This window comes from Dasypus novemcinctus, chromosome 3 (genome assembly GCF_030445035.2).
Source record: "Dasypus novemcinctus isolate mDasNov1 chromosome 3, mDasNov1.1.hap2, whole genome shotgun sequence".
Classification (NCBI taxonomy): Eukaryota; Metazoa; Chordata; class Mammalia; order Cingulata; family Dasypodidae; genus Dasypus; species Dasypus novemcinctus.
Window position 1 is genome coordinate 124,374,267 of NC_080675.1, and position 19,844 is coordinate 124,394,110.

General features: G+C 36.4%; 1 protein-coding gene across 1 annotated transcript in view; it reads left to right on the forward strand.

Annotated features, from left to right (window-relative positions):
• The window catches only part of TRPM7 (transient receptor potential cation channel subfamily M member 7), a 160,359-nt gene that overhangs the window by 68,192 nt on the left and 72,323 nt on the right, over positions 1 to 19,844 (forward strand). Inside the window, exons 12-17 of the mRNA XM_058294201.2 lie at positions 3,599 to 3,733; positions 6,494 to 6,547; positions 12,949 to 13,089; positions 13,358 to 13,492; positions 17,687 to 17,967; positions 19,295 to 19,523. Of these exons, the coding sequence (XP_058150184.1) occupies positions 3,599 to 3,733; positions 6,494 to 6,547; positions 12,949 to 13,089; positions 13,358 to 13,492; positions 17,687 to 17,967; positions 19,295 to 19,523 (975 nt within the window). The remainder of the gene's footprint in view (positions 1 to 3,598; positions 3,734 to 6,493; positions 6,548 to 12,948; positions 13,090 to 13,357; positions 13,493 to 17,686; positions 17,968 to 19,294; positions 19,524 to 19,844) is intronic.

Sequence of the window (19,844 nt, forward strand, 5' to 3'; positions counted from 1 at the left end):
CCCCAGTTGTTTGCTCTCTGTGTTCATTCACTGTGTGTTCTTCTGTGTCTGCTTGTATTCTTGTCAGCAGCACCAGGAATTTATGTCTCTTTGTTGCATCATCTTGCTGCATCGGCTGTCCTTGTGTGCAGCGCCACTCCTGGGCAGGCTGCACTATATTCGTGCGGGGCGGCTCTCCTTGAGGGGTGCACTCTTTGCGTGTGGGCCAGCTCACCACACAAATCAGGAGACCCGGGGGATCAAACCCTGGACCTTCCACATGGGAGGCAGATGCTCTATCAGTTGAGCCAAATCTGCTTCCCCACCTTAGCTCTTATGTCAGAATTTCTTATGTTTTTTTCCTCTTTATTATTTATCATCATCTGATAAGCCATGTATTTTAGCTATTTTATTACTTATCTCTGAGCCTAGACTTAGAAAGTAAAATTTATGCGAATAGGAATGTTTTTCAGTTTTGTTTACTGCTGTATTTGTTTTCTGGCACTAAGTAAGAGTAGTAAGCATTTGATTCTTAAATTTTTGTTAAATGTCTAGGTCAGTAGGCTGGCTAAATTAAATATTCATCTATACCTTGTAGTACTATCCAGGCTTTACAGAAGGAAGAGCTAGATCTTCATAATAAGTGTAAATAACAAGGTACAGAAAAATATACACGGTATGATCTTGCTTGTGACAGTATCACTTTATGAATATACGTGTATTCATGCATATCTGTGTGCATTGTGTAATCATAGTAGCTTTCTGAAAACTTTCAACATGGGATACCTCTGGAAATATGTGGACCAGAGGAAAGAAATTTTATTTATTTTGCATAGTTTGATTTCTTTTTTTTAAGCCTTGGAAATATATTTCCTATATAATAATAAAATAATAATTGATTTAATCACCTCTACTCTTACAGAGACACTTTTTTCTTTTTTTTTCAAAATGATTGTGGCTATTCCTATCTCTTGCTCTTCTCATATATGTTTGATGATTGGTTTTTCCAGTTTTGCAAAGAAGGCTGTTTGAATTTTGTTTGGGATGATGTTGAATCTGTAAATTGCTTTGGGTAGAATTGACATCTTAATGATATTTAGTCTTCCAGTCATTGAATATGGAGTGGTCTTCCATTTATTTAGGTCCTTGATTTCTTCTGGCAATATTTTCTAGTTTTCTGTGTACAAGTTCTTTACATTCTTAAATTAAATTTATTCTTAGATATTTTATTCTTTTAGCTGCTATTGTAAATAAAGTTTTGTCCTCTTGATTTCTGCAAACTATTCTGTTCATTGCTTGTGTATAGAGACAATCCTGTTTTTTCATGTTGATCTTGTACCCCATCACTTGGCTAAATTCATTTATTGGCTCTGGTAGCTTTGTTGTGGATTTTTCAGAATTTTCTGCATATAGGATCATGGCATCTGCAAATAGGGAAATTTTTACTTCCTACATTCCAATTTGGATGCTTTTTATTTTTTCAAATTGCTGTGGCCAAAACTTCCAGTACAGTATTGAATAACAGTGGTTGGCAATAGGCATCCTTGTCTTGTTAGTGATCTTAGAGGGAGAGCTTTCAGTCTTTCAGCATTAAATAGAATGTCAGCTGTGGGGTTTTCATAAAGGTACCTTATCTGTATTTTGTCAAATACTTTTTCTGTGTCAGTTTGGATGATTGTGTTTTTTAATCCCTTCATTCTGTTAAGGTGAATTACATTAATTTCCTTATGTTGAACCACCTTTGCATACCTGGGGTAAATCCTGTTTGATCATGTGATATAAGTCTTTTGATGTACTTTTGGATTTGTTTTTCTAATATTTTGTTGAGGATTTTTGCAACTATAAGGGATATTAGTCTATAATGTTCTTTTCTTGTGGTATCTTTATCTGGCTTTTGTATTAGGGTGATTGATGTTAGCCTCATAGAATGAATTAGGGAATGTTCCCTCCTCTTAAATTTTTTGGAAAAGTTTGAACAGTATAGGGATTAATTCCTTGGAATGTTTCATAAAATCCACCTGTGAGCCATCTGGTAGTCAGCTTTTCTTTGTTGGGAGGTTCTTTTTTTGGTTTTGTTTTGTTTTTGTTGTTGTTTAAGATTATTTATTTCTCCCCTTCCCCTCCTCCCGCCCTGCTGTTTTTGCTGTCTGTGTTGTCTTCTCTTCTCATTTTCTCTCCTCTAGGATTCACCAGGATTCGATCCTGGCAAACTACTGATGGGGAGAGAGGTTCCCTGACAGAGAGGATTTTCAGCAGAGCCAGTTGTGCACTGTGGCTTGAGAGCCATGTGTTCATGATGCAGATGTAACTAGAGATGAAACTAGAAACTAGTCTGGGGACAGATTGTTGGGAGGTTTTTGATGACTGACTGAATCTCTTTCCTTGTTGCTCTGTTGAGTTCTTCAATTTCTTCTTGAGTCAGTATCAGCAATTTGTTTCTAGAAATTTGTCCATTTCATCTTCATTACAGAATTTGTTAGTGTACAGTTGTTCATGGCATCCTCCTATAATCCTTTTTATTTCTATGGGATTGGTAATATTGCTCTCCCTTTCATTTCTAATTTTAGTTATTTGCATCCTCTCTTTTTTCTTTGTCAGTCTAGCTAAAGGTTTGTTGATTTTATTGATCTTTTTTAAAAAACATTTTTATGATGTTTCTTCTATTTATTTTTTATTTGTTGGGAGGTACTAGGGATTGAACCCAGGACCTCGTACATATGAAGCAGGCATTTGACCACTGAGCTACACCTGCTCCTTTCTGTTGTTTTTTAAATCTTTATTTCTATCTGCTCTAATCTTTACTTCCTTCTTCTCTTTTGGCATGTAGTTTGCTCTTCTTTTTTTTTTTTTTTTTTTTTTTTAAGATTTTATTTTTATTTATTTAATTCCCCTCCCCTCTCCCGGTTGTCTGTTTTCTGTGTCTTTTTGCTGCGTCTTGTTGTCTTGTTTCTTTGTCCGCTTCTGTTGTCGTCAGCGGCACGGGAAGTGTGGGTGGCGCCATTCCTCGGCAGGCTGCTCCCTCCTTCGCGCTGGGCGGCTCCTTATGGGTGCACTCCTTGCGCGTGGGGCTCCCCTACGCGGGGGACACCCCTGTGGGGCACGGCACTCCTTGCGCGCATCAGCACTGCGCATGGGCCAGCTTCACACGGGTCAAGGAGGCCCCGGGCCTCCTTGACCCGCGGACCTCCCATGTGGTAGACGGACGCCCTAACCACTGGGCCAAAGTCCGTTTCCCAGTTTGCTCTTCTTGTTCTTGATCCTTTAGTTGTGAGTTTAGGTCTCTGATTTGGGATTTTTCTTCTTTTTAAGGTAAGTATTTAGATGTATAAATTTTTTGCTGTAGGGTATTTTTTCCCCCAAATTTCTTGACTTTTTTTTTAATCGTTCCAGAGAAATAATTTCTTTGGTATGTTCTTTGGAAAATGTTGCTGTAGAGAGGTCTTTTCATCAATTTCCTATATGACATAAGTTCTAGTCTTTAACTATTTTGCATCTTTCTTTATCTTCTCTAAAACTGTTCAATAACAAATAGGTATGAATCATAAAAACTTGCATTTAGAAGTGGTTTTATGTAATTACAACATTAAAAATAAATGTACTAATATTGGTTCTTTTTTAGGTTGGATCCTTGGAACAAGCTATGCTAGATGCCCTTGTGATGGATAGAGTTACATTTGTAAAACTACTTATTGAAAATGGAGTTAGCATGCATAAATTCCTTACTATTCCTCGACTGGAAGAACTTTATAACACTGTAAGCCTATGTTACATTTGTTTATTGACAAAATTTTGTTATCTTTGTTATCTTGGAAATTTTGTTACTTTACCTGGACCTCTCCAATCCTTTAGTGTCTTGCTGTGTTTCATAGAAAACTTGTACCGTCCTCTGTGAATTGTGAATTTCTTTTGAGCAGGGATTATATTTTTGTTTTCACCCATTTTTTTCCCCCTTTAATTGTGCTTAGCACGGTTATATTCAAGTTCGTTGGTGTTCTACTATCTCTAGTGAACAGATGTAAAAATTAAAAGGATTATTCAGTGTGCTGAAGTAAGGTGTATCCCGGAAATGTAAAGCATTTATGTTACAGTAAAACTAAAAAATGATACCTTTAGCAAGGCAAGTGATATTTTAAATTGTATAACTCAAGGTTACTGATATAAAAGTTACCTTCAGGGGAGCAGGTGTAGCTCAGTGGTTTGAGCACTTGCTTCCCATGTTCGAGGTCCCAGGTTCAGTCCCCAGTACCCTCTTTAAAAAAAAGTTACCTTCAGCATCAGTTCTTATTTAAGTTTTGTAAAGTTTATAAGGGCTTATGTCATGATAAAACTGATTCAAAGTTTTTGGTATCATGACCCTTCTACATAAAACTTATTGAGGGATTCAAATGGCTTTTTTTCCAAAGAACTTATATTTGTGTGTATTGATATTTACAGTCTTAGAAAAGACATCTAAGAGATTTTAAAAATATTAATTCATTTTAAAAAGTAATTATAAAAGTAACAGTTATAAAAATGTTAACATAGGTAACATTTCTAAATTTTAAAAATCAGAATGGTAGCATTTTTTAATATTTTTGCTAAAGCCAGAAATTAAAAAGATTTGCAAAAAAAAAATCTCTTAATGCCTGGCTTTATAGAAAACAGCTGAATTCTCTTATCTGTTTCAGAATTCAATATCTTGTGATATATAGGATGTCTGAGTAGTCTCTGGAAAACTCTACTGAGCACTTGTAAGAGAATATCTTAATAATATAAAAATAGACTCCTTAACAGGGTCTTGGGTGGCCTTCAGGGGTCCCTGGACCACAGTTTGAAAACTGTCCTAGGATATAATTTATACAAAGAAGTTATAGTTAATGGATTAAGATAGGTAGAACTCATAAAATAGCATTTAAATGTCTAGGTGATTATCATACTGCTGAGGAAAATACAATGAAATTCTTCCTAATACCTAAAAAATATTAAATACATCGACTTTGAAGATACATTTGTTTCTGAAGTTAACCTATGGGTGACAGTTACCAGAGAAAACCTAGCCCTGAGTGGATAGCTAAATATTGTAAGACATAAGACAGAGAAAAATAAGGTAAAATACAGTTTGGATGCAAGACCATTTTTAGTCATCATTAGATAATAAATAGAATTCAAAAGCTAGCAACATCTAGGAAAATAATAATTCTTTCTGGGAAGTAGATGTGGCTCAAGTAATTGGGCTCCTGTCTACCGTATCGGAGGTCCAGGGTTCAATGCCTAGGACCTCCTGGTAAATGTACACTGGCCCATGTGGCGGAGCTGGCCTACTTGGAGTGCTGGTCTGCAGAGAGTGCTGCCCCACGCATGAGTGCTGGCCCATACGGAGAGCTGGCACAGATGACACAGCAAAAAGAGACTCAGGGGAAAGAATTAGAGACGCAGCATCTCAGGGAGCTGTGGTGGCACAAGAGAATGATCGCCTCTCTCCCACTCTGGAATGTCCTAGGATCCATTTCTGGAGTCGCCTAATAATACAAGCAGGCACAGAAGAACACACAGCAAATGGACACAGAGAGTAGACAATAAGGGAGGGGGAAGAAATAAATCTTTAAAAATATTAATAATAATTCTTTCCAAAAAGTAGTAGGTTTACCCTGTTAGATTTGAAAATCTATCAGGGTTTTCCAAATAGAAGAGATCTAAAAGAAAATAAATTAATTTGATTTCCTTACTATAATAACCTCTCATTTTAAATGAACAGTAACACAATGGGAGAAAGCCCTATTTAATGATTCTTTTCAACCATAGGATTTAAAGTATTGAGAATTAGTCACTTAGTTTTTTGCCACGTGGAATTCATTGCAATAAATTTCAGATATGTTAAAGCACTTCTTAAAAATTTTAAAGAATGTGTTTTCATTCTCAAAAATGTAATCTTGAGAGCATTAAGTGTTCTCATTTAATGGGTGATTCATTCCTGGGTGTTTTTTGTTTGTTTTCAAAATATAAGATGCCATCAAAAATATGACTATGTAAAAATAAAACTTGTTTATCTATTTGAATAAAATACATAAAGGAAAGTAAGGTAATAGAAAAATCTGGCATATATAAATGTTAAAGGTTTGTTACCCAAAATATATGTGTTGATACCATTTGATGAGTAGTGAGAGAAACAGAGATGAGGACATTTTCACAGAAGAAAGAGAAAGTACAGCTCCATTATCAATGAAAGGTATATTTGAATTGATGAGATAACTGTGAAGCTTGCAATGTTGGCGTGATTGTTGGAAAACAAAACTTGACCCTCATTTTAGTGATACTTAATCTTGTTGAAAGCAAATAAGATTTACCTTTTGAAGGTAAATGAGATGGTTATTATCTTTTTCTTTTTTGTTTTATTTTTATGAACATAAGAAGGTAATTCAAAAGCAATATAATCTGTACAAGAAGGTTTCTAAGTCCTGTAAGTACCAAATGGAATTTGCTTACATTATTTTGGAAGAAAAATAATACAGCTTGCTCTAATTTTTTATCCCTAAAGAAACAAGGTCCAACTAATCCAATGCTATTTCATCTTGTTCGAGATGTCAAACAGGTAAGAAGTTATTTTTTGTTTTTGGAAAATGTAATAACTCTAAAAAATCGTTTATACTACATCTGTTTCCAGGAAAGTATTTAAATATATCTTAAAACTAGAAGCAGAAAAATGACCACTTTTAGAACAACATAAAATTATATAAGGGCCAAATTTATGGTAAAGTAGAAACTTTAAAGAGCATAAAATATCAGATCTTCATGAAAGATTTTACCAATAAAAATGCTGAAATACTCTCATTTTTTATTTACAAAGAAATAATTTATTTGCCTAAAAGTTGTAATTTTCATTTAAAAACAGGAAAGAAATGCATTTCTATGAATATCCAGAAAAATATAGCTTATTTTTTTAATTAGAGAAGTTGTAGGTTTACAGAAAAATTATGCATAAAATATAGAGTTCTTATATACCACCCTATTATTAACACCTTGTGTGCCACATCGGTTACAATACATGAAAGAACATTTTATAATTGCATCATTAACCATAGTCCATCGTTTACAATAGAGGTCACTGTCTGTGTTGTACACTCCTATATTTGTTTTTTTAAATTTTCCTTTAGTAGCATGTAGACAACCTAAAATTTCCAATTTTAACCATTTTCAGATATATAGTTCAGTGCTGTATATACGTTGACAGTGATTTACCGCCTTCACCAACATCTATTACCAAAACTTTATGGTCATCCCAAATAGAAACTGTGTACAATTTAATCACTAATTCTCCATTCCCTACTCACACCTTGTACTCTGACTGCATGAGTTTGCTTATTTAAATGATTTCAGTGAAGTTATACAATATTTGTCCTTTTGTGGCTGGCTTATTTTAGTCAACATGATGTCTTCAAGGTTCATCCAAGTTGTCACCTGTATCAGAACTTCATTCCCTTTTTTTTTTGGCTGATTAATATTCCATTGTGTATATATACCACACTTTGTTTATTCATTCATCAGTTGATGGACTGCTTCCATCTTTTGGCAATTGTGAATAATGCTGCTATAAACATCAGTGTACAAATATCTGTTTGAATCCCTGCTTTTATTTGTTTTTCATACATACCTTGTAGTGGGATTGCTGGCCTATATGGTAATTCTATACTTAACTTTCTGAGGAGCCGTCAAACTGTCTTCCATAGCAGTTACACCATTTATATTCTCATCAGTGATGAATGAGTCTTCCTATTTTTATGTATCCTCAACTCTTGTAATTTTCCATATTTTTTTTTTAGGTACCGGGGCCAGGGATTGAACCCGAGACCTTGTATGTGGGAAGCTAGAGCTCAACCATGAGCCACATCAGCTCACCTGAGTTGACTCCCTTGCTTTTTTGACCATTGTTTGTTTTTTTTTGTTTCTAGGAGACACCAGAAACCAAAGCCAGGACCTCCCATATGGGAAGCAGGTGCTCAACTTCTTGAGCCATGTCCGCTCCCTCAATGTTTTTAATTATTGCCGTTCTAGTGGCTCATTGTGATTTTGATTTGCTTTTCCCTAATAGCTAGTGATATTAAGCATCTTTTCATGTAATTTTCAGCCAGTTGTAGATCTTATTTAGAAAAATGTCTCTTCAAGTTTTTGTCCATTTTTAATAGGGTTGTTTACCTTTTTTATTGTTAAGTTGTAGGATTTCTTTATATTAAACCCTTAGTGGATATGTGTCTTCTAAATGTTTTCTCCCATTGAGTAGGTTTTCTTTTTACTTTAATGATAAAGCCCTTTGATACCCAAAAGTTTTAAATTTTGATGAAGTCCTAGTTATCTTTTTTTCTTTCGTTGTTCATGCTTTTGTTTTAAGGTCTGTGAACCCATTGCCTAACACAAAGTCCTGAAGATGCTTATAAGCATAGTTTATAAATTTTGATTATTTTAGGTTTTGATCATTTTGACTTATATGGTATAAGGGTAGGGTCCCACCTTCATTCTTAGCAAACTGGGCACCCTTATCAAATATCAGTTGGCCATAAATATGAGGGTTGATTTTCTTAACTCTTAATTCTGTTCCATTGGTCTATACGTCTGTCTTGTGCCCGTACCACTTATTTGTTTGCTATGGAATGGTTATAAGTTTTAGGATAGGGAAGTGTGAGTCTTGTAACTTTGTTCTTTTTCAAGATGGCTTTAGCTATTTGTGTCCTCTTACCCTTCCATATAAATTTGATGATTGCCTTTCTATTTGTGCAAAGAAAGCTATTGGAATTTTTATTGGTATTGTGTTGAATCTGTGAATTGCTTTGGGTTGAAATGATATCTTAACAATATTTAGTCTTCCATTCTATGAACATGGAATGATCTTCCATTTGTTTAGGTCCTCTTTGATTTCTTTTAGCAATATCTTTTAGTTTTCTGTGTACAAGTCCTTTATATCCTTGGTTAAATTTATTCTTAGATATTTTATTCCTTTAGTTGGTTTTGTAAATGGAATTTTTCCCCTTGATTTCTGCTTCAGATTGTTCATTAATAGTATATGGAAGCACTTGGTTTTTGCGTGTTGATCTTGCATCCTGACACTTTTATTCATTCCAGTAGCTTTGTTTTTTCAGGATTTTCTTTATATAGGATTATGTCACCTAAAGAATGAAAAGTTTTAGTTCTTTTCCAATTTATATGCCTTTTATTTCTTTTTCTGCCTAATTGTTCTAGCTGGAACTTATAGTACTGTCTTGAACAACAGTTGGGACAGTGGGCATTCTTGTCTTGTTCTTCATTTTTGGAAGGAAAGCTCTGAGTCTTTCACCATTGAGTATGATGTTAGCTATGAGTTTTTCATGGATACCAGTAGTCATATTGAGGAAGTTCCCTTCTAGTCCTAGTTTTCTAAGTGTTTTTATCAAGAAGGGCTGCTGGATTTTGTCAAATGCCTTTTCCACATAAATTGAAGTAATCATATACTTTTTTAATGTATTCTGTTAATGTGGAGAATTATGTTAATTGAGTTCCTTTTGTTGAACCACCCATGTATACCTGGGATGAATCCTACTTTCTCGTGGTATCCTTATCTGACTTTGTTATTAGGGTGGTTTCTTTCATAGAATGAATGAGGGAATGTTTCCTCCTTTTCAGTTTTTGCTGAAAGCCTTGTTTGTGTGTCCAAAATCATATTTTTATTATACTTTTTATTCATTTGCATTTTAATATCTGTATGAATCAAGAAGTGGAATTACATAACAATACAAAACAGTAGTAAAGCATTTATAATTACCCGCATGGTTACCTTTACTAGAGATCTTTATTTCTTTATGTTACTTTGATCCACTGTATAGTATCCTTTCTTTTCAGTCTGAAAAACTTCTTTAGGATTATTTGTAGGGCAGGTCTAGTGGTGACAAATTCCCCCAGCTTTTGTTTATCTGGGAATGTCTTAATATCTCCCTTCTATTTGAAAAAAAACCATGTCTTACCAGATATGAAATTCTTGGTTGAGGGCTGTTTTCTTTCACCACTTTAAAAATACTTAATAGCACTGCCTTTTTGCCTCCATGGTTTCTGGTGAAAAATTGGCATTTAATCTTATTGGAATTTCCCCATACATAATTTGTAGCTTTTCCCTTAAAACTTTCAGACTTCTCTTTTTGTCCTTAGCATTGGACAATTTGATTACTTTGTGTTTTAGTGTGGTTCTCTTTGGATTTATCCTGTCTCCAATCTACTATTGAAACTGTCTAGGGAATTTTTCATTTCAGTTATTGTGTTTTTCAAATCCACTCTTTGTCAGGAAGAGATTCCTAGATTGTTCATTCATTGTTTTCCTCATATCCTTTATTTCTTTTTCCATTTTTTTCTTTTATAACCTTGCACGTTAAATTGTTAACTCTGGGATTTAATCCCTGAACTTTCCCTAAAGTTTGTATCCAGATAGTGATATGACAGATTTTCTTAAATGCTGAGGGAAAGGGAATGGTAGTAGCCACAGTAGGGTGGGTGAAACTCACCGTTATTTATGGCAGTTTACCAGCCTCTTCTTCCCACTCCTCCCTGGATGCTGCACAGTGTTATCCTAGAGTTTCAAAGTGGTTGGTTCAGACAGTTTCTGCCGCTTCAGTAGTTTGGGTGAAAGGACTGATTCTTAGAGCTTCTTACTCTATCATCTTCCAGCAATCCTCTCATTTATTTTTTTTATATCCAGTATTTGTAGTGATTAAATCTATAACAATACCATGTGGTCCAATTCAGTTCTTTGGAGACCAATTTGATATAATGTTATCCCTCTTCTTTCCTACTTCGCTTTTTTTTTTTTTTTTTTTTTTTTAATGTATTAATAGCTTTAAACATTTACAGTTTTATTTCCCTGGATGAAAATATACTTACATTATTTTATTAACTAAAATATACTAAAATCCTTTATTTCTAGGATTCATTTATTTGAACTTTTTCTTGTTACTATAAATGAGTTGTACTATTAGACAATTGAAAATTTAATGATATAAATGCCATTTTCTATTTTAATTTTCTGTTTTGTTACTTATTTAATACTAAACTAACATCCCATTAGAAGAACTTAGATTTTATTATACTTGAAAAATATTTTTCTTTAATTTAATTTTTTTCCATGCAATTTTTTTATGGCTTTATAGATATGTATATAACATACCATAAAACTCACCCATTTTAAGCATACATTTTAGTGGTTTTAGTATATTCACAAAGTTGTGCAACCTTGACTACAATCTAAATTAAAACATTTTCAAAATCCCAAAAGGAACCCTGTATCCATTAGCAGTCACTACTTTCCATTCGAACTCCTCTTCCTTCCCTCTCCCTGGGAAGTACTGTCTATTTTCTGTCTCAGTGGATTTCCATATTCTGGACAATTCACATTAATTTGAATTATTTAAATAAAAATTACATTTTAAAAATTTGTTTATTTAAATAAAAACTTTTTTTTTTTTTTTTTTTAATGAAAAATTGAATAATGGAGGGGAGCTTTTCTGTTCAGGAGTTTCCAGCCCCATTAGCATTATGATTTACTTATGTCGGTCAGCAGAAAAAAGTATAGTAGTTAATTCTGGAAATGAATATGAGCTTATTATTTTTAACTTTTAATGTATCAATGGCTTTTATAATAAACCCAATTTTCTTGGCATATAATTTTTATTTCCATAAGTTGTAACCCTAAGAGAATGGAATATTTGAACATTTTCTCTAAGATTTATGAGTCCCTTGAGAAATTACTTTATTATGACACTTTTTAGATAATTCACTTTATTTTCCTTAAGTATTTCCCATTCAAGTGAACTTTTTGTTATTTTAAAACAATGAAATTGAATATCACACATGGCATTCTCAATCGTAAAGCAGAGTTTGAGTTTGCTTGAGGTAAAACAAAAACAAAAATCTTGTATTTAAGTTGGGAACATGTAAGTTTATTCCATTTGAATCATTTTAAATTGGAAATTTAAAGAATATAGATATCTAGAAATCAGGTATTTTATAGATAAACCAAAACATTACCAGTATAACCTTTATTGATTTACTTTGTTTTATTATTAAAACCTTTAAAAAGTACTAAATTCATGTAATTATAATTTGGGAAATGGAAAAAATAGTAGTTAATAGGAACTCAAAATTGTTGATAAATATAAACCATCTGGTAGGAGAAACATGAAGTTTGGGAAAATAGCAAATGCCCAAAATCAGTTATATAACTTTTTCTATGTTGTAACATGTGATTAAAACCTTTATTTTTTTTTATTTCTAAAGATTATGTAAATGTTACATAAAAATTATAGGGGATTCCCATATGTTTTACCCCTTCCCCCTCCTCTATAATTATCTTAATGAAATAAAACTGATTTTTTTTCCTGAAACAGGCAGTCTTTCCAAATTCAAAAATGGTTTTATGTTCCAAGAGTTAATTTGTAATTTGATTGTTGCCTTGGGAAAATGAAGTCTTAGCTCTGTACAAAGTTATATATGCTAGTTAAGTACTGCACTAGGCTATAAAAGTTGTGTAACCTACAATATTTCCGATATATTTTTTACTAAAAAGTGTGTATGGACCAGACTGGAAGCATAATTAACATTTATAACATTATTTTTGCAGAAAAATATAATTTGTGATGTGTATTACAGTAAAAATGTAATACTTGGCTCTTAGAGCTTCAGGTCTTTCTATGTGTGAAGTGTTACGGGCAGTGGAGAGAGAATATTGTTGATACTTCATGCTGTGATCCATAGTCTTGTGCTGAGCCACATCTTTCAGATCTCAAAACTTAAGATTCTCCTCTTAGAAAAGGAAACAGAGAACTAGTCATTCCTTTCTCCAGTAAGATAGCTGCTAGCAACTTAAGCTCCCTGGAACAAGCAAACATATGTCATTTTGGACAATAGATCCATTTTTAGGTGTGATATGAAAATATTGAGAAATACTATACTATGTATTTAAAACTAATGTTTTGTTTCCAGGGAAATCTTCCTCCAGGATATAAGATTACTCTAATTGATATAGGACTTGTTATAGAATATCTCATGGGAGGAACCTATAGATGCACCTATACTCGGAAACGTTTTCGATTAATATATAATAGTCTTGGTGGAAATAATCGGGTATGTAAAAATTTGGGAGCTATGTGTGTGTGTGTATATATATATGTGCTTTAAAATGAATCCATATAATTTAAAAGTTAATTTTTCTGTTAGAATGGTGAAAGTAACATTGTTTTAAAAATACAAGAATTTCAACCATGAATAATCAGAAATATGTATGTGTGTAAGTATGCATATACACACATTAAAAAATATATAAATTAAGTGATTCTTGAATTTTATAACATCATATTTAAATCTGTAAAAGCTAATAAATTCTCATTTTCAGAGGTCTGGCCGAAATACGTCCAGCAGCACTCCTCAGTTGCGAAAAAGCCATGAATCTTTTGGCAATAGGGCAGATAAAAAGGAAAAAATGAGACATAATCATTTCATTAAAACAGCACAGCCGTACCGACCAAAGGTATATTTATTTAAACACTATCCTTTCTGGATTTGGGATTTTGTTCTTTCTGAATTAATTAGTATTATGATATTAAATTACTTAGTATTGTGAAACAAAAAGCTACATGTTTTAGTAAGAATTAAATATTCTCTTATTTTTGGGTATCTTACCTCTTTGAGTCTTGATTTTCCTACATAGTGAGATATTCATAACGAGTTAATGATGCTATTTCGTTTTTCAAATTTAGCCAGTATAATAACCAAAATTTCAGAAATATTTAACTTTTTTTAACAAGTTTAAAACATATTTAAAGTAGAATTAATTATTTAAAAAGATTTATTTATCCCCACCCCCCCATTGCCACTTGTTTGCTATCTGCTCTCTGTGTCCATTTGCTACGCATTCTTCTGTGTCTGCTTGTCCCCTTTGTTGCGTCATCTTGCTGCGCCAGCTCTCCTCCAGCTCTCTGTGGGCACGGGCCGTCAGCTCTCTGTGGGAGTGGGCCGTCAGCTCTCCGCAGGCACGGGTGGTCAGCTCTTCGCAGACATGGGCCAGCTTGCCTTCATACAGTAGACGGGAGCCCAGTCAGTTGAGCCACATCCGTTTCCCTAAAATACAATTTATAAAATGCTTAATCTGCCGATTCAGGAGCCTGCAGTGTGGGGAGGGGTGGGAGTGGGCAGCTACCTGCTGTACCAGCAGAGCAGGTCTGCAGGGGGTACGGCCCACCCTCCTATGCCCTTCTGTTCAGACACTGAAGGGGCCGAGGTGCACCCCTAGGATCATACAACCAGAAAACATGACCCCAGAGATCCCTTGAGTCTCTGCTTACCAGGGAAGCTGGACGTAGCCCTGTTGGACTGTGGACTATCCCTGAGGAGAGCATCCCCAGATGGGGTGGGGCAGCGTATGGCTGGGCTGGGCAGGGCAGGGTGAGACAGGTGGGCTCTAGAAGAGGCTGACGGTAACAGATAGGGTGTTGCCTCCTGCTTGTAGGTAGGGAGCACCCTGATTGAGTGGGCTAAGCGTTGATCACCAAGCGTGGACCCCCAGCTCCTTTCGTTATAGGCTGACAAGACTGGTGGCTCATGGGAAACAGTTAGCTGGAAGGTCTGAGGCCTGGCTCATCGGGGCAGGGAGGAGCTGGGGGAAGGGGGCAGTAATGTGAAGGCAGATAAAGGGGCAGCAGCCTCAGGTGTCTGCCCTTCATGCCCCCCCACCCCCCATCCTCCTGGGGTTTTCCAAGCCAAAGCCTATCGCTTAACAGTAAAACAAAACAACAAAAAAACAACACTTTAGGAAACTTAAAACTACCAAAATACCCCAAAAAAACCCACATAAAATCCAAACTGTTCTCTTATCTCCCCTCTACCTCCCCCAACACAATAGTTTCCTGTTTTTCTTTTTCTTGCCTACCATCTCTCCATTAGGAAGCCAAGGATATGACTGCTGGTGGGTGGTGACAGGCACACAGTGGGCAGAGCCCTATCTTTGGCCAGAGGGTAGCTAGAGCACTAGTCCCTGCCATGTCTTCAATCTGTAGATGACCATCAGCAAACTTCTCTTTAGCTCCCACTAGAGAAGGGGACACAAGGAAAAGGGGTCCCAATGGTTAAGCACTTAGGACCTTCCCACCTGGCCTACTTCTGCACCCTTCTCCAACTGAAAGGACGGTCTTGCCTTGGGCCAGAAAATACTGTTACATGAGGGATGGTCACTACACGTTTTAGAATGTGGAAATTTGGTCAGGGCAGTGGAACTATAAAGACAGCAGCCAACTTTCTCCCTTGCTTTCCTAGAGGTAATTCTCCCTCAGAACAGTTTGTGGGTATGACTCAACAACCTGTGGGTTCTTAGAAACTAGAGCTTTGTTCCAGCTCTGCTCACGGATGATTACCTGGCTTCACACAGCTATAAGGCTGTGCTATGGACTAGTAGCAGACTCAACTGGCAGCCAGCCCTTTCTCCTAAAGCAAGGATGTGGTGAGACATGGTTTGTAAGGCCTGGTCTAACATTCCCACAGGGCAAGGCAAAGAGTGAGTCTGCTAACGTAGCTTGTCACTCTGGCCACCACAAGAGCTGTCCTAATTGCAAAACATCACACTAACCACCCCAAAAGTCACCCACTGGTCAGGAAAGAGGAGGCTGGCTGGCTGGCTAGCTGAGGGATAAGGTGCAGTGCAACAGAAGAGACAAGTTGACCTGAGAGGAGCCAAAGAACACACATAGCATTTCTGGGGCAGCTGACCTCTTGGCTTCTTCCAGCACTAGGCGCTAAAGCAAATCTCCGGGCTCCAGAGGAGGAAAATTGCCTTCATTCAAGACTTTTGCTCTGGAAAAATGGGTAAAGGGTAGCCTGGGCCTCTGAGAAACCAGCCTGTCATCACCAGTCTTTGCAATGCAAAGCATTTCCCAACTCTATTATCAGAATGGTTTCCTCCCAGGGTACAGATTTCTAAAAGGAAATGTGTCAGGTATACTTACCAAGCTGTGCCATCAATGGCGATGGAATGCTATAGACCCTTGAGTTCAAGCCTTGCTGGGGGAGAAAGATCCATATACCCTCTGAAAACACGAGGCAGAAGAGTCAAAGAGGTCTGGAGTCAGACTCTCTCCTGCTTTTCCTCCTGTCGACAGCCAAATACTGAACAAGTCTCAAAACCCTTACTTCTAACCCCAGGTGTGCAGTCTCACTCCTTGACACAATGCTCTCTTCTAGAAGTAGCAAACCTGTCTTGTAGGGAACCCCTGAAGGGTAGGGGAAGAAGTCTGTTCACTTTCTCTGTCCCCCAAAATACTTGAGATGGGCATGGCATCCTCCTTGGGCTCTCTAAACCTATAGAGCTAGCCCAGTGTCCCGGCAGCGCCAAGATGCCCTGGGACTTAGCTGAGGGGAAGAAAGTATAGGCATGTGGTACTCACCTGTCCTGGGGGCTGCAGAGCCTTACCCCTTTTTTGGGGCAGCAGTAGGAAAACAGAATAAGCTAAGCTCACCAAAATCCTGTTGGTTAAAAGTGAAGAAGACATGCACTTGGGGAGCGGGGTTCACATTTGTGTTTTGAAATCTCATATGATGAGCATATAAACTGTTATTGCTGGCACTGGCTTTACCCCAAGTAGCACAGTCTGACCCTACTTTGCATCCTTGGAGGCCCCCCAGCCCTGCCCTAACTCCCACCTTTTCCCTTTCCAGTGACCTGAGACAGCCCTTGTTGACATGCCAATCAATGGGAGGGAGGAGAGGTGGGAGGTCACAGTGCGTAGGGTTCAAGGTCACAGTGGGCGGAGCAAGGGGATCACAGTGCCAGTAAGTTAAGTCATTCTCTCTGCTCAAGACCAGCTGTCTGCCACGGCAGCCTGACCCATAACAGACGACCCAGAAGGCAGTGATGGTGGCAGCAGTGGCATCCTTTCTTGTCCACATTTATCTGTGCCTTTTGAAGCCTTGTGACCCATCAGGACCCAAGGGCTGTCTGATCACATTATTGAGCTACTTGTTGTATTCTGTTTGGGAGATCCTGATTGGACTGTCGAGGATGGGTTTCTCCTGCTCCTCCTCAGGGCTGGCACTGCCCTGTATCTGCTTCTGGGCCTCCGCTGTGCTAGGGACTTGAAGGGCTGGCCTGATGGTGGAGTTGGGGCTACTGACCACACCGTTGCTGGTGGGCCTCTTAAGGATGTGTCTCTTGAGGATGTGGATCTGTGGAGGGGGCCCAGTGGGAAGGCTATCGTCCTGAATCACAGTGGGCACCTTGGGAGGAGATTTGTACTGCCTGCTCTCCTTTTGTGTGATTTTCAGTTTTTTTCCCAACTGTCTATTTCCCCACTATCTGCCACCTCCCCACAGCTCTCAGTGACTTCCTCATCTTCCATCTTACTCGCTGCTTTCAAAAATATTTAACTTTAAATGCCTCCTTTTATTCCATTTTTACTTGATTGAGAATATGCAAAACAAAGGTGTATCCAAATTTTGTTACAGAAACAATTGTGCTGAAATGCCCTTTGTAAAATAAATTATATTTTTTATTAAAGTACCATTTGTATATAATGAAATTATGAGTTATAATAAAATCATGTAAAATTGATACTAAATTTTATGGATAGGTTTATCAAGTTGAAAATAGCATAAAATTATTTCGTAAAATTTTTCACTAGCGTGAATGTCATATAGCCTTATTAATAAATCTTTTACCATTCTCCCTCCCTCCAAGATTGATACAGCTGTGGAAGATGGAAAGAAGAAAAGAACCAAAGATGAATTTGTAGATATTGATGATCCAGAAACCAAGCGCTTTCCTTATCCACTTAATGAACTTTTAATTTGGGCTTGCCTTATGAAGAGGCAGGTGATGGCCCGTTTTTTATGGCAGCATGGTGAGGAATCAATGGCTAAAGCTTTAGTTGCCTGTAAGATATATCGCTCAATGGCATATGAAGCAAAGCAGAGTGACCTGGTCGATGATACTTCAGAAGAACTAAAACAGTATTCTAAGTAAGTTATATTTTATTTTTTGAAAATATTTTAAAAATATTAAACATACCATGTTTGAGTGGCTGTTTGCTTCATGCACTTAATAGAGACCTAAATATATATTGAAGACTATATAAATACAATATATATAAAAATATAGGGATATAAATAATTTTGGGTACAATTAAGAGGCTGTTTAAGAATTTTTAGAAAATTCAAAAAGAAACTTTTCTGCTATACATGATTGCAATTCAAGAGTTAACTGTTTAAACAAGAAAGAAGAAATGCCAGAAATCAGTTTAAAAATTGCACAAAATAGCAAAGAGATTAGGAAAAGTTCCCATTTGGGATTGATAAGGAAAGGAAGTAAAGTTTGAGCTGAGTTCTAGGAATAGGAGTGAACCCAAACAGAATGGCATTTCTGGTGGTATAACTGCAGATATAGAAAAATAAAATAAGTTCATGAAAGTTCAGTGTTTATTTAAGGGAGTATTAAAATATTAAGCCAGAAAGGTAGTTTGTAGGAAACTTTTCTGATAGATAACAGGACCTCCGTCTTGGCAAATAGACTGTTTTGGGACGAGATTAAAGTGGTGTAACTGAAAATAACTCAAGTAAGGATCCTGTGATCACTTACTGGGGATTGAAGTTTTATGTAAGTGGTTACAGTGGTTCAGGTGAGATTCTTTACAGCCAACCCCAGAGTCTGTGAACTCTGGTACAAAAATCAGATAAATGAATCTTGATGTAACGAGGGATCCTTCAGGCTCTCTGAATGTGAGAAGTACTGTCAAGTCCAATTGTAAAGGTTATCGATTTACTGTGGTGGTTTTGCAGTACTTTCTTTGGAAAATAGGGTAGTCACACAAAAGTTTCTGGATATATCTTTATGATTCTTTTGTATCTGGTTTAATGACCCTCTGTACTTTCAAGTATTTTACATTATTAGATTCATCCCTATACACATTATTCTTCCTCTCTAGTAAATACTAATTATTCTGTGTTTGAAATACTAGACAGACTTTTTGAACAGAGCAATGTGACATTGTCAGTTTTGGTTCCTTGTGAAATTAAATCTTTCTTTCCAGGACTAGGAGAAAGTGCTCTTCTGGGAAATTAGATTACCCTTTTCAGTCTTGCTCTTAATGTGGCGTATTTTAATATTTTATGTTTTCCACATAGATTGTACGGATGCCTAAAAACATAGAGCTACTCGGTTTCTAATGCCTCACAATTCTTTAAGTGTCAGTGAATATATTAAAACCTGGAAAGTGTTATGAATAAGAATAGTGGTTTAAAAACTGCAATTTGGTCATGTAACTGTATTTTGGTTTTTATCTTTGTATAGTGATTTTGGGCAATTGGCAGTTGAATTACTGGAACAATCCTTCAGACAGGATGAAACTATGGCTATGAAATTGCTCACTTATGAACTGAAAAACTGGAGTAACTCAACCTGTCTTAAGTTAGCAGTTTCTTCAAGACTTCGACCTTTTGTAGCCCACACCTGTACACAAATGTTGTTATCTGATATGTGGATGGGAAGACTGAATATGAGAAAAAATTCATGGTACAAGGTATACCTTAGAATGTGTGGTGTGTGATTGGATAAAAAAAAAAAAAAAACAGAGGAATTAGTCCTGGTATATTGTAACATCCTTATGTATGAGGGTGATAGGGATGGTAGTTGGTATTTCATCCTAAATGACATAATGGACTCTTTTTTTCTTCTCCTTTTTTTCACTTCCGAATCCTCTTCAGATTATGGTTTATAATGATTGTTGCCTCTATCTGAGCCAGAAGTATGAGGGAAGAAACAAATGATACTATTGGAGATTACAGACCTAAGCAGCCATGAAAAAGAGTTGCTCCTTTATGAAGGGATCATTCCAAAATTC